The 15,686-nt window shown below is 38.7% G+C and overlaps 1 protein-coding gene across 2 annotated transcripts in view; it reads right to left on the bottom strand.

Moving 5' to 3' along the window:
- LOC125462853 (TBC1 domain family member 22B) overlaps positions 1-15,686 on the bottom strand; it is a 276,012-nt gene that overhangs the window by 72,116 nt on the left and 188,210 nt on the right. For both annotated transcript variants that reach the window (XM_048553288.2, XM_048553287.2), the window contains exon 11: positions 6,648-6,775. In XM_048553288.2, coding sequence (XP_048409245.1) covers positions 6,648-6,775 — 128 coding nt within the window. The remainder of the gene's footprint in view (positions 1-6,647; positions 6,776-15,686) is intronic.

Genomic DNA, 15,686 nt, shown 5'->3' with positions numbered 1-15,686 from the left:
GACGACTGCCGGGGTATTTTCTTTGCTTTGTTTTTTTTTCTTCTTTGTTTGTTTTTCTCCTTTAGTTGGCGTTTGTACCCCCTGGGTAACCTGGAGCGGCTTGCATGACTGGGTAGGTGTATAAATATGTTTTATTTTTTGTCCATCTTATGAATAAAGTATATTTTCTCAAATAAAAAAAGGTGACATAACGTCTGAAAACTAACCTTCCAGCCCAGCGAGCAAACTCACATCCAGAACCTCAACCTGAGCTACAAATCTTCTCAAAACTCGATAGTCCTGTAATGCATGCACTTTTAACATCCAAAGTGTCCACATTAGCAGAAATGACAAGACAGGAACCTTCTACATCCTCAGATATGTATTAGCTGCCAGACGAGAGTATAAATGGATTCCCATGGACAGTGCTAGCATGGAAGATTTCCAGAATGCAATGCAAACAATATATACATTCAATCACAGGCATATAGAGACTGTCAACTTTATACATGAAACAGATTTGGGTCAGAACCTAGGCAAAGCAACAGACAGAATTCTGTTTAGCCAGTCTAAGACTAGGTTTGTTTTAATAAACTCAGAAGTTAATGTGCACATTGAGTCTTCCCATCATCTTTGTAAGGAGAACAACCACAATGCCTGTCTGTCTTTGCCTAAAAACAGAACATGTTTAGCTTTTGCCAGTCCTGACAATATGTCATCGACCGGCAATGTTAACAGTTTCTCATGCTATAGGTTTCACTGGATTTGCTGAACATGTCCATTTTGAAATTTCAGATTTCCACTATCTGCAGTATTTTTCTTTTGTTCCAAGTAAACTATTGGCTTGTAAAACCTTAAAATATAATGCAGACAATTGTGAGGATCTTCGTTTCATCGAATACAATGAATTTTAAAAAGGAATTTATACTGCAACAATTTTTTTTCAAAGATTCTTTCGAGGGAAAAGAAAATACCCTCCCTGGTGGTCTATTCGTTAGGTTTTAGCACTCTCATTGTCAGGGCTCGGATTTGATTTCTGGTCAATAAATCCTGAATGGACAGCATGGTGACTCAGTAGTGAATGCCGCTGCTTCATAGTGACAGGGACGTGGGTTTGATTCCAGCCTTGGGTGACTCCCTGTGTCTGCATGGATTTCTTTCAGGTGATCCGGTTTCCTCCCAATGATGTGCAGATTAGATGTACTGGCCATGGGAAATGGCCCCATAATGTCCACGGATATGCATGCTAGGTGGTTTAGCCATGGTAAAGGTACAGGATTAGGGTGGGATGCAGTTTGGAGGGTCATTGTTGACTCAATGAGCCAAATGGTCCCTGTCCGCACTGTAGGAATTCTATGAACATTTCTACAAATCTCTCGGTTAATTCAGTAGGCATTGGTGGTTGAATACAAATCAGTCAGGCATTTCAAGTTGCTATGGAAACTCTTACATAAGGCTGTAATCTAGCACTATGGATAATGATAGTGGAAGGTCATTTTTTTCATTGCAAAACTGACCAGATACCTTACTGCTCTTATCACCCGCTATTGAAATGTGTTGAAAGGATTTGCAGGTTTACACTTAACCTATTTGGTTGCATTATGAACACACTTTCCTTGGTCATCACCTCCTCAAGTAAGACAGAGCTTTGGATTTAGAGGTAAGCACAGTGCACCCCAAGACCTCCCCAACTGCGAATTAGGCAATATTAAGAGATACAGCTCCCTGCAATTCAGGCAATATATGCATACTGCCACAACATAACTGACTGCTCCCAATTCAGTGGAATTACAACAGCACTGCAGAATGGTCAATGCAGTCATTCTGTGAAACATGAACAGGTAAATCATTTTACTGAACATTGGGAATACCTTTTGAGCAGACAGTCTGAAAATTGAATTATTGCCTTCTGACTATGGCAATCATTTGAAATTACATTGGATACATTTCCTATATTTAACACAACAGTCTTTTGGAACAATTATAACCCATTAAACATTAGTATAACAGGCAATTCAACTCAATATACTAAAGCATTCAAAAATAATATTTAAAACAATTTTTAATGATTCACCCTGACGGCAGTATTAACTAACCTTTACTCGGTACTATGACGTACTAAGCCATACTTCCACAGGCAATAAATCCATAAAGTGACAAAATTATGCAATGTGAAGTGTGGTCATTAACATGTATGTCTTTTACAGATCCTGACAGGACAAAGAGCTGTAAACAACAGAGATAAGAGGGGATTTAAAAATAAAATGATTTTAGCAGCTAACTCTTCACACTAAATTTATGTTTTACAATTACACTATGGACCATTCAATCTTCAAGAATGGGCCTGTGACCTTTAACTTAAGTGTATATTTTTTAATCTTGTAACAATGACTACTTGTTTAATGCTCCATTATAACTATTTCTAATACACAGTAGTTCTGAAATGTGAATTGATATCCACCAGTTAAACCTAATAGACATTTGAGCAACAAAATACCTCAACTCTCAGAATAAAAGAAATTTATTGCCATGAAATTCAGATTTGATAATGTTTGCCTTCAAAGGTTATGATTTTCTTTGGGATATGGAGGAAGTTAAATAATAAATAGGAAAGGAACAAGAGTCAATGTTTACACTGAGATCAAATTAACATTCAAACACTTCACAGCGCTGTAAAAAAAAACTCGGTACAAAACAGTTCCAAATATATAGGTTATACTTCTGTATGACAACTGTATTAAATTCAATGGACTTAAAATTATATTCAACTGGTATTTTACCATTCAAAGCGGTAAAATTCACTGACAATCACTTGTGAGACTGTCAATTCTAATGATGAGTGTGCCATTTGTTTCAGTGTTTAAGAAATTATGTAGTTCCTTTAACAGCACTCTGCAATACTAAATCAACCTCATGTTTGATTTCTGCAGCAAAAGGCCCAAGAGATTGTCCCAGAAAAGGCTTGGGCTTCTACGAACTACAAGAACACGACACTTCTTTATGAAAAAAGCAATTAAAGCACAATTTTTCCACAGGTTTCTTTTCGCAACAGACAATTCTACTTGCCTGAATGACACCATGACATTACGCTGCATCATAAACAAAATTAATTAGCTTCAGTAGTTCAATCTTTGATTACAGAATCTCTATCACAAAACAAAATTTAAAAATATAAGTACAAAAAAAAAATTGCTGCTCCAGGATTACATTATTCCACCTCAGTAATGTAAGACTGATGGCAAAGACAACCTTTCATAAAGAACCCATGTAAAATCTTTGGCAGAATTTAAACTGTTGAATATTGTCGTGCTTACAAGCAAGTATGCGAAAAACACCTGATGACACAAATTAATTCTGGTTTAAAAAGGCATAAGGTTTGGTAATACCAAGATCTGATCAGAATTTCAGTCGATACAGTTATTAACAACTGAAAGTTGACAGATCAGCATAAACTGCTATCAGGCCATAATGTGCTGCATAATTCGAACACAGTTACTCCACGCCACAATAATGAAATCCTTCTACAATAAAGATCGGCAGTAAAGCTTGTGCGCAGCTTTAAATCCTAAATCTGAAGTTAATTCAAGTGACAAATGTTGTTGGACATAATCCATGATTACATCTGAAAAAAGAACATCACAAATATACAAGCTGACTAATTTTTCTTTACATTATATCTTGTGATGCAGAAAAACTTCCTGTCCTTTCATCACTAACCAGTTAATGTCTGCATGTAGTAACACTAGGTCAGCATTGGCAATGCACAAAGCAAGGAAAAATCTCACAAAGATTAGCTGCTTAAGGCAATTTACAGCTGTAATACACAAACTAGCTGATTTTAATAAATGCACCTGTTAGAATTGGTTTCTGGTTCTAATCATATTTTCAATTAGCTTTCAATAGGGCATTCATGCTTAAGCTTTTAACTATTTCTAGTTCATGCCTCAGGATGTCATGCATGAGTTTTTTTGGACCACGCATTTTATCTAGTAACCTTCATTTGCTCTTTCAGATTCCTTTTCCCAGTCTATTTGCATTCCAATATTCTCCTGTACTCTGAATGGCTCTCACAAATGGGACTCACTGCTGTTTCTTGCTTGTAAATGTTGTCGGCAAGTAGTATTAGGGCAAGTCAATGTAAAGTAAGCTGTGGGTAAACATTGAGTCATGTGGATACAAATGTCGGTACAATACAGATCATATCAATGTAACATGCAAGATACACCACTGGGTGCTAAGGCCAGTAGACAATAGGCTAACAAGGTTGACGTCAGATGGAGTCAATAAAGATTGTGGCCTGTCAGCACTGAAACGAGGGTGCAGGGGGTGGTGAGCCTCGAAAACATGAAAGAAAAGCTGGCATTAAGCAGTCCATTATTTGTTAGGTCAAATATAAAAACAACAAAAAGCACTAATTTGTTACAGTGTGAAAAAAATTGTACATGTTAAGTAACATCCTACTTTAATACAGTTTTTTTGACAGACAATGATAAATACAAGAAATTTCTTTGTGGAGTTATATGAAAAACAAGATTCTGTGGTCTTTTAAATTGTTATTGACTGCAAAGTTAATGCAAATCACACCAACCTTTCCAAATTAATTTTTGTAATGCTTAAAAATCTATTAGCAACAATTTATTCCAGGACACTTGACATCCGTCATTACTTTCATAAACTAATGTAGTGATAATGAATGAGCTGCATTTGGGAGTCTTTTTTAAAAGTGAAAAGGCTCTTTGAATAACTGACTTTCTGGTAGAAAATACTGACAAGTAATGTGCAACCCACGATCATATGATTCTTATCACATCAAATGCTGGCTAGCATCTCAATGAATGAATTCTCATATTAAGAATTACAGTAGATCTTACAGGCAGAGGTACAAAAAGGATGGAAACACTTCAAAATCCTACAAACCTAGAGTCATTTATGACACAGGAAGTGGACATGTGACCAATCAGGTCTATGCTGGCTTTCTGTGGCACAACCAAGCCAGTTTTAGTGCTTCACTCTCTCCTATTCAGTAATTTATCAGTCTATTTTGTGTAAAGTAGAACAGTGATGAAAATAAATTAAAGTGAAAAAATTAAAGAATTGATATCAGATCAACAAAAGTTAAATGCTGATATAATAATGGATAAAAGAAATAGAAATGGCTGCTTCTTCCATGTCTTCAAGGTCATCCCTAGCTTGTTCAAAAGGTCCATGTTAGTTTAGTTCCCTTCTACTTCCACAGATTTGCAGCCTCTCATTAATATTGTATGCATGCACACATTTAGTTTCCATATGTATGCCAAATCCTCCAGCCCTCCCTCCCTCTATACCAACATTCACATCTCAATGACTACTGTGTTAAGGGCTAACCAAAATCTTATAGTACTTAAAGATTATGGCTATGTTTGAGGACTGATTCAAATAAATATTTAAATTATGTCCTGTTATTTAAAAAATATCCTTTGATCAAAGGATAATTGGAAAAAGAGAGCAATGGCCCAATAATTGGGTCCTAGGAAACACCAATTTATATTTCCCTCCAATGTGAACAATGATTAATTTCTCCTTATTTTCTGTCCCTTAGCCAATTTGACATCCACACTTCCAAAGACCCATAAATCCAAATAACTACAATTTTGCTAACAAATCTATGAGGACTTCAATATAAAAGTAGTAATCGACTAAGTGGAAAAGAAAATCAAATACTAGAATAAAACAGGCTGCTCTTTAACTACTGGTCCAATGTGCACTGTGGCCATTCATCTACTTAAGCACCTACTTTAACTATCACCACAAGTTAACGACTTACGAGGACACAGCTACCTGCATAATGCATTGTGTTTCAAATGTCATAACATGGCTGGCCTTTAGAACAGTAAATTGGATCTACCATAAACAACACTACAGGTAATTTGAAGGGTCTAGGCACGAAATGTCGGCTTTCCCGCTCCTCTGATGCTGCTTGGCCTGCTGTGTTCATCCAGCTCTACACCTTGTTATCTACAGGTAATTTGCTGTTTTTGATGTATAAAATATAGCAAGGACCCAGAAGACTAAGTCACTACACAAAAGAACAACGTGAGTATTAAGTTAGTGAGTATTGAGAATATTTCAAAGGAAGCTTACTTTAAAAAGTGCACTGATGAATAGTGGTGTCATATATATCCAGGTTATGAAATTGTTTTATCAACTGACAGCACTATACATTTACATGAGTGGAAATCCTTATCTTCTTAAAGATTCATCTACTAAAATCAGTAGTATATATGTATATGAGTTACAGAAGAGTTTTTTAAGTTAGTTAATAAAATTTAAATCACTGTCACTTCACAAGTTAAGATAGTGAATAATCAATGCTCTTAAATGCCTCAAGATTAATGAGATCACAGGCCCATGAACAAAACATGCTACTCAATCTCTGCCCATACTCAACTTAAATACTTATATTGTTACAATTTGTAAATATTTTTTCCTGCATAACGGAAAATGTAATGCACAAGCACAAATCACTGAGACTACAAACTCTGTTGATTTGCTGGAAACATTAGATGCATTGATTTAAATTTGCCTAAGTTTCAACTCATATTCAGAGAAATCTTGCCTTCATATTAAAGAGGAGACGTCTTAAAGCAGAGACTAACCAAGAAGTATTAATGCAGTTCTACAACATTCACCTGGTATGTATCCCAGAGTCGAATGGTGCATCTGAGAGGCAGCTCCCTCATCAGCAAGTTATTCATCCAGCGGAATGCAAACTGCAGGTACTCTACTTCATATTTTCTGAAGTGAATGTGCACTTGCTCTGTGGGGGGAAGGATATGTTTCCAGCAGTTAGCACAAAGTTCACCTTCAACCATAAAAAAAATTCTCATCACCCATTTAAGTACAGAGTGCAGCTGGGTCATGGAGCAGCAGGTAATTGGTTCAATCACACCAGAGCCAAATTGGCTAATTTCAATCAAATATGGCACAGGGAGTGTTACAGATGTAACACTGCAGCTAGGGAATGAAGTTTGTTTAGATTTACAACAATGACTTCAATCTAGCACTGCTAAAATGTGGACATTTTGAGGACATAGTCTACTCAGATGTGTTGCTTCCTGATGCTGAATATCTTGTCAATATTCAATGGGAAATTTGTACAGGAACTTTGTAATTGTATCAATCCAGGAGACAATAACAACACTTTATTTCTATGTGCTTTTTGTCAAAAATATTTTTGTTTATGTTGATTCTCCATTTGAGGCCGATTCAACTGGAAATTTGAGTTGCAACTAGGTGTCAACAGCTCCTGTTTGAAATGGGTGAGAACCACATTAAAGCATCTAAATTAGCAACCCAAGTCACTGGTTTAAAACGTAGTCCCCAGTGTGACACAATCTCAGTAAAGGCATATCATTCCATACATTTTCTACTGCAGTAAAACATTTACTGATGGAGTTCACTAGAGATCCTGTTCCCTCACGATTTCAGAAGTTTGGTTGTTTGCGATTTTATGAAATTAAATCTGACAGGTTTCTTGGATGGAATCAAAGCTGGGCATTTCGGTGAGTTTTTTTATGAAACAGAAACCAAATTCATAGAGAACACTGCTTTTGAACTTTTATTTTAAAAAATATGTGTCATACTGTTCAAAGCCTGCTCCACTGGCAATTATAAGGAATGAAGTATTTCAACAATTTGCCACTTCAGTTACTGGATGAAAACAATACAATGTTCACATTCGATAGCTGTGGAGACAACTGCAAATTGAATCAGGCATCTCTTCTAGGTTCAGATATAATTGAACCTACACTCCACTCACAGCAGTAAATTGCAATTTTGTGAAGTGTATGAGGCTTTTCATAGTGCTAAACCAGCAATCACAATAGTGAGATTCCAGACATAGTGAAAGCAGTATTATTCTTAACACCAGTGTATGCGCTTAAAACAAAATCAAATTTATTTTTTCCTGGTCTTATATTCGTTTTAGGCATAAGTTGTATGATCGACATTCATGACATATGTCATCAAATTAACTTCATTGCTTGCTTTCTCTCAAAATCAAACTTTTTATCAACTCCCAACGGGTTAATAAGAAGTACAGGCTTTTCTTTATAATTCAATCGAGGAACTACCAATTTTTATTTGAAAAAACTGATAAATAATATTTCCACTGTTGTTAACACAGTGACAGCAGCACTAATTTTTTTTAAACCGTTCTCCCAGCAACTGAAGATTTTAGCAATCACCTTAAAAATTTACCTCCTGGAATTCAAAAAAAGACTTCATTTGAAATATATGAACAGTCTCAAAGAATATAAATGAAAATTGGATTTGCAGTTTTTTTTCCCCCACTGAAAACAAATCACATGTACGCACAGCTGACATTTAGTCCAATGATAAATTCTGGTAGAAGTCACAATTATATTTAATTAATGCATTAATATCCACTTTGTATAATGGATATTTGTAAATTATGCCAACTCCAAGAAAGGAGATGATTTGTTAACACCTTAAATCCACAGGAATTTCAACCTGGAATTTAATTTCATTAAAATTTGGTTAATAGCATGTGTCAATTCTACAAACTCCAACTGAAAATAAAACCTCAAACTACAACATTTGTATCAGATGCTACCAGAGAAGTAGCATTGAAATTTGGACATCAGAATAGAACACAACAGAAATAAATATACAATGACATCATAGTGAATATTAATTTTAAAAAGTTGGTACTAAACAGACAAAACAAAATCAGAGCCTTATGATACTGAACATGCTATAGTGTGACTGGCTGTCAAACTTCTGGGGATGGCAATAATCAACTTGAAGGAACAAATTGTTTATTAAAAAATTACACCTGACAGATTTATTTAACCCGAGAAGCAATATATTCTTCTTTACACTGTGTAACCAGTTACTTTATACAGTCTAATTGTACTCTATAATAGATAACATTAGTTTCCAAGACAAAATGTATTTTGCTTTGGGTGGTTAAAAAAAATGTCAGGCAGCAGCGAATGGCTTCGGAGTAAACCAGCTTCAGCAAAGCTAATAAATAACAACCCTATATCAGTTCAAGCTAGTGATGGAATGATTCTCTGCAACAGGATAACATTTGTTGTATTGACTACTGCAGTGTTCAGACACTTTTACACAGCCACTGCTGCAGTCTGGAGTCTGCAATACAATGTCACTCAACCATGGTGTACCTTGTCAGCAAAGTGATTTTTTTTCATGCTGGGAGTTCTATAAAGCTATAATATTCTTCAGGACTCATTAAAGTTAACAATATGGCAAATATAAATTGCATAAGCTGCATTTACATTTACTAATCAAATAATCAAAACACTACAATTGAAAGTTATGTTAATCTGCGACTGATATTAGCTAAAAACAACCTGTATGTATAACAGATTTTAATCTGCAATTTTTTAACATGGGTGTTGAGCCTTATGTTTTAAATAAGGCTCATTCTTCTACCTAAAAGAGAGGGAATTTATTTCAAATGTGTTACAGTAATTCAGACACATTCTTATATAGCAACACAGTGTACAGCAGGAGCACCACAGCAGGTCAGGCAGCATCAGAAGGGCAGGGAAGTTGATGTTTCACATCAGGAACCTTCTTCAGAAATGGGGAGGGAAGGGAGCTGGGAAATAAATAGACAGAAGGGGTGGGGCCGGGGAAGCTAGGTGGGATGGTGATAATCAAATGTGAGGCTGGATGAACACAGCAGGCCAAGCGGCATCTCAGGAGCACAAAAGCTGACGTTTCGGGCCTAGACCCTTCATCAGAGAGGGGGATGGGGAGAGGGAACTGGAATAAATAGGGAGAGAGGGGGAGGCGGACCGAAGATGGAGAGTAAAGAAGATAGGTCGAGAGAGTGTAGGTGGGGAGGTAGGGAGGGGATAGGTCAGTCCAGGGAAGACGGACAGGTCAAGGAGGTGGGATGAGGTTAGTAGGTAGCTGGGGGTGCAGCTTGGGGTGGGAGGAAGGGATGGGTGAGAGGAAGAACCGGTTAGGGAGGCAGAGACAGGTTGGACTGGTTTTGGGATGCAGTGGGTGGGGGGGGAAGAGCTGGGCTGGTTGTGTGGTGCAGTGGGGGGAGGGGACGAACTGGGCTGGTTTAGGGATGCAGTAGGGGAAGGGGAGATTTTGAAACTGGTGAAGTCCACATTGATACCATTAGGCTGCAGGGTTCCCAGGCGGAATATGAGTTGCTGTTCCTGCAACCTTCGGGTGGCATCATTGTGGCAGTGCAGGAGGCCCATGATGGACATGTCATCTAGAGAATCCATGGATGGTGATAGTTGAGTGCAAGTAGGGAGTGGTGGGGATTGGTCAGTGAGGTGGGAGGAGTGGATAGGTGGGACAGAAAACAGGCAGGTAGTGTCAGGTCAAGGAGGCAGGCCACAGCCTCCAACCTCAACATTCTACACACACCCTCCAGCCTCAAGCCTCAACATTTTTCCCAATGGCCACAGCCTCCAACCTCAACATTCTCTGCCACCCTACATTTGTATCCCCCATGCAGATGGCCTAAAAAGCCCTCTGCTTCTTCCTCTCCCATTGGCCCAAACATTCCCCCTTCATCTGACACCCTCATCCACTTAACAGAACTCGTCCTTACCCTTAGCAACTTCTCCTTTAACTCCTCCACTTCCTACAGACTATGGGTGTGGCCATGGACACACACGGGCCCAAGCTATGCCTGCCTCTTCACAGGATACGTGAAACAGTCCCTCTTCTGCTGTTACACTGGCACTAATCCCTACCTCTTCCTCTGCTACATTGATGACTGTATCGGCGCCACCTCATGCTCCCACAAGGAGCTTGAACAGTTCATCAACTTTGCTAACGCCTTTCACCCCAACTTCAAGTTCACCTGGACCATCTCCGATATCTCTCTCTCCTTCCTGGACCTCTCTGTCTCCATCTCTGGTGACCACCTCGTAACTGATGTCTATTTCAAAGTGCCGATAACAAGGTTCAGAGCTGGATGAACACGCAGGCCAAGCAGCATCAGAGGTGCAGGAAAGCTGACGTTTCAGGACTAGACCCTTCTTCAGACACCATTTCCAAACACAGTTGACTCCAAACATTTATTTTCCTTTAACATGCTCAGCAACATTTAACTGAAGTCATTAGAAATCAACTGACAATGAATAAACCTGGAATGAAAGATTTCTCAGTCTTGAAGTAATCTAGAGAAGGAAGAACATTTTCAAAGTTGCAGAGAGCAAGAACCGATATACTTAACGAAGTTCATCTCTTAAGTTTAAGATATTTCTCCAATCCCCAAATGCAAGTATAATTAGTTATATACATTATTTTAGCAACTAAGATTAATGGTGTCATAAAGCATTTTTATTGTTAGGTTATTATTGACTTCTCTGTACTGCTGTTTCTCTCTCCTCTTTCCCTGTCCAATCCCTTCCCCAATGACCCACTTCTCCAACTTACGCCACACTACCACCCCTGCTTTCTGCTTCCCTCTGTGCTCTCTCCCTCACCCTATTTCCTTTACATCTTCCTCTTGTTTCCTGCACACGTCTTGCTCCTTCTGCCTATCACCGAACCCTCATTCTTCTGCTTTCATTCTCCACTCTGCTCCACACACATCTCTCTCAGCCTTTCCTTAATCCCCCTCTTCAATTTTGCTCCTCCCACTCCCTTCATGGCTGCTGTCTCTTCATCACGCTCCCCTCAATTTACTCTGCTTCTCCTCTCTTCAACCTCCCCTCCCCTAACCTCAATCTTCATTTTCAAACCCCACTTCTCTGCACAATATTTTCCCTGTTTCCTTAATCGGCAGCCTCCTCTTCACCGACATTCCAACCTCACCTTATTTTCCCCCAATGCTGTAAGGCACTACCTAAAACCAGAAATGATTCTGTTTCAGACTGGCATGGGATCTATGATGGTAAATGGTGTTGGAAATTGGCACTGGACTAAGTGGCTTTAGGAGGTAGCCTGGAGTCTCGAGATTGTGGTGGGAGTGAATTATTGTCTGCTCATGTCTTTGGGGTAAGGGGCAAATGCAAGACTGGCACATACAGAAGCTGACACAGCCATGTTTTCAGTAGGTCTGAAAGAAATACAGCAAGAAATGTCTGGTCTTGAAACCCTGCAAGGGAAGGGGGATGATGTGGTGGAGAATTGGAAAATTGTGGTTGAATTATTTTTTAAATTATTATTTACAACTTTTACCTTTCACTCATCTTAGTCCCAAAGTGTAAACCTTACTGGGATGTTTGATTTCCTTGGGCAATGGCACACCTGGATGCAGGGCCACACACATCCTGCACTATGGTGACCCTGAACACTAGCCTGCTGAACTTTGTGTTGCTGTGGGTGGTGTGCTGGTGGCACGGGAAGTCATGCGTTCCTTGTGCTATCCATGGTCAAATTATCCCTCAACTCCAGTATCTCAGTAGTCAGGTACTGAAAAAACAATGGCCAAGTCACCAAAGACTGTTCAGAAGAGAATTTTTTGGTTTAGTTTTAAGTCAGAATGGTGGGTGGTTTGGAATACAACATTCAAAGGTTGTGGTGGTTCCCATAAATGTGATACCCTATGGCCTTCTTGGTGGCAGAGGTTGCGAACTTAGGAGATGATGTTTTAAGAGCCTTGAGTTGTTCAGTTGTGATCTTTCATTTTTGTTTAATTACACTCACATTTAATTTTAACACGCTCATTTTTTTTAATGTCACCAAAATTAGTTTGTTCCTCATGCTGTTTCTTATTTTTTTAAAAAAAAAAATCACCTCTCCCAAACCCACTCACCTGGCAGCGCACCCTCGCTTTTTTATCCCACAAAGTTGGGCATCGTGGCTGTGTTGGCACAGGGACACAGCATAATGATCAAAAGGAAGGATAGTATGCCAGTTGAAATGGAAGGGGTAAGTGAAGCTCTTGGGAAAGCTTTTGAAAATAGTTGCTGAGATTTGTTTCCTGTAATATTATGCAGTTAATGAGCAATTGTGAAAAGCTATTCATCTCATTTTTCAATGTTGGGTTGCTGCACATTCAAAAAAACAGACATCCAGAGCAAATGTAGAAGTTCTTTTGTTGATTCTGTGGTAGCAAATGGGTTTGAACTATCTTGCCGGGACTGATTTCTACCTGATAAGCAGATTTGAATATAAGCAGATTTGAATACAAGTCAGCATGGTTTTGTGCAGGGCGGGTAATGTCTTATTAACTTGATTGAATTTTTTGAGGAGGTTACGAAGCCAAACGATGAGGGTAGAGCAGCGAATGTTGTCTCCACAGATTTTTAGTAAGCCTTTCAAACAAGGTCCCTCATGGTAAGCTCAGCCAGAAGGTTAAGATGCATGGGGTCCATGGTGATTTGGATTCAGAATTGGTTTGCCCATAGAAGGCAAAGGATAGTGGTGAAGGGTGTTTTTCTGGCTGGAGTCTGTGACGAGTAGTGTTCCACACGGATCCGTTCTGGGAACCCTGTTGTTTATGATACATGCAAATTATTTAGATGAAAATGTAGAAGGGTGGGTTAGTAGGTGTGCAGACAATACAAAGGTCAGTGGAGATGTGAATATTGGAGATGGTTGTCAAAGGACTCAACAGGATATAGATCAGTTGCAGATATGGGCAGAGAAATGACAGATGGAGTCTAATCTGGGTAAGTGTGAGGTATTGCACTTTGGGAGATCAAATGTTCAGGAAAAGTATACAGTTAATGGCAGGAGCATGAACAGCACTGATGTACAGAGGGATCTTGGATTCAAGTCCATTGTTCCCTGAAAGCAGCCATGCAAGTAGATAGGGTAGTAAAGAAGGCATATGGCACGCTTGCCTTTATTGATTGGGGAATTTGAGTAAAGAGTCAGGATATTATGTTGCAACTTTGTTTGGTTAGGCCACATGTAGCGTATTGAAATCAATTCTGGTCACCCCATTACAGGAAGGATGTGAAGCCTTTGGAGAGAATGCAGAAGAGGTTTACCAGGATGCTGCCTGGATTTGAAGGTATCAGCTATAAGGAGAAGCTAGAAAAGCTCAGATTGTTTTCTTTGGAATGGTGGAGGCTGACAGGAGATTTTGTAGAAGTCTATAAAATTATGAAATGGATGGATTGGAAAAAAGATTCTGACTGTCAACCCCGAGTTGAAACATCCAAAAGTAGGAAAGCATGCATTTAAGCTAAGAGGAGTAAAGTTCAAAGGAGATGTTACAGGCAAGTTTTTTTATTTAGAGAGTGGTAGCAGTCTGGAACGCTCTGCTAGGAGTAATGGCGGAGACAGATAAGATAGGGGCATTTAAGAGACTTTTATATAAGCACATAAATATGCAAGAAATGGAGAGATACCAAGGGCAGGCAGAAGGGATTAGTTTAACTTGGTATCACGTTCAGCACAACATCGCGGGCTGAGGGGCCCGTTCATGTGTTCTACAGTTCTATGTTCTATTTTTGTTGACTCTTACAACTCTTCTAGACACTCACAATGACAAGTTCAGAAACTGCGGGCACTAATTCACTTTCCTGTTGCTGGTCAATCATTGTGACACTGAGGTCCATCTTGACTGCTGGGTCTCACAGATTCTCAAGTCTGATTGATCACTAATAATTGCCTCTGAACATTTTTCAGCACTACTAATTACTTCCACAAGGTCATGACATCTTTTTGGTACCTTTGAGCACTTGGGTACTCCTGGATATGGATGTTAAATTGGCACTATTTTCTATGATCAGAACATGTTTCAAATTACACATGATGTTCATTGACAGGCCATTCGGCACAAGTCCACGCCAGTCTTTATAGCCCTACTGTCTTTTCTCAGCTAAATCCATCATTGTGACCATTTATGTCCTAAATCCATCACTGTGACCATTTATGTCCTTCGCGCAAGTGTTTTTCTCACCTTCCCTTGAATGCTACTGTATTGCTTCCAATAGTTGCAAGTTCCACATTCTCACCAATCGTTGGGTTAAAAACATTTCTTCTGAACTCCCGACTGAATTTCATGGTGACTATCTTACTTGTCGTGCTCTTTCCTACAAATGGAAACATCATCTCTGTATCTACTCTACCAAACCTTTCATCATTTTAAAGACAGCTACTCAGTAGTACAGAACTTGAATATCGCTGAAATCAGACAGATGATGTGAAAGATAATCATCCTGCTCTCACAACAAAGCAAATAGTCCTAATTTCCAACAATTTCAAAAGAAGAAAAGGATGCTGATGTTGGCAAATTAATCTGATTGACCAAGGTATTGCGACGGAGAACACCAGCTATGAGGAATGATGATCTACCCATGCTTCCAGTAATTAAAAAAAAAGAGTAAGCACTGAACATATTTGTTTGTCTGAGCACAGATCTATGTAGATAAAATATATTGCCAGTTCTAACTCTCATAAATGAGTTAGATGCATCATCTTAAATTCATCATTCGTGTAGGTTTTAGAGCAATCAGGATTGTACCTTGCGGAGTCAATTTAACGGTCCTCATGAATGCAAACACAAAGGATCATAATATGTTTTTGTTTTCAAAAGTTTTAAAGATTTCCACAAGGTCACCTATCAGCCTTCTTTTTGCCTTGGAGAAAGAAGCCCAGACAGTCAATCCTGATGTGTATTTGTGCATTTCTGAGATCATCTTTGTAAGTATTGTCTGTATCCTTTCCAGTGCTTCTACATTTTATTTATGATATGGCATGGAATTGGATACAGCACTTATGTATAGTCCAGCCAAGGTTAA

This window comes from Stegostoma tigrinum, chromosome 21, assembly GCF_030684315.1.
Source record: "Stegostoma tigrinum isolate sSteTig4 chromosome 21, sSteTig4.hap1, whole genome shotgun sequence".
Taxonomy (NCBI): domain Eukaryota; kingdom Metazoa; phylum Chordata; class Chondrichthyes; order Orectolobiformes; family Stegostomatidae; genus Stegostoma; species Stegostoma tigrinum.
Note: the sequence above shows the minus strand (reverse complement) of the source record. Positions and strands in the feature narration are given on the sequence as shown.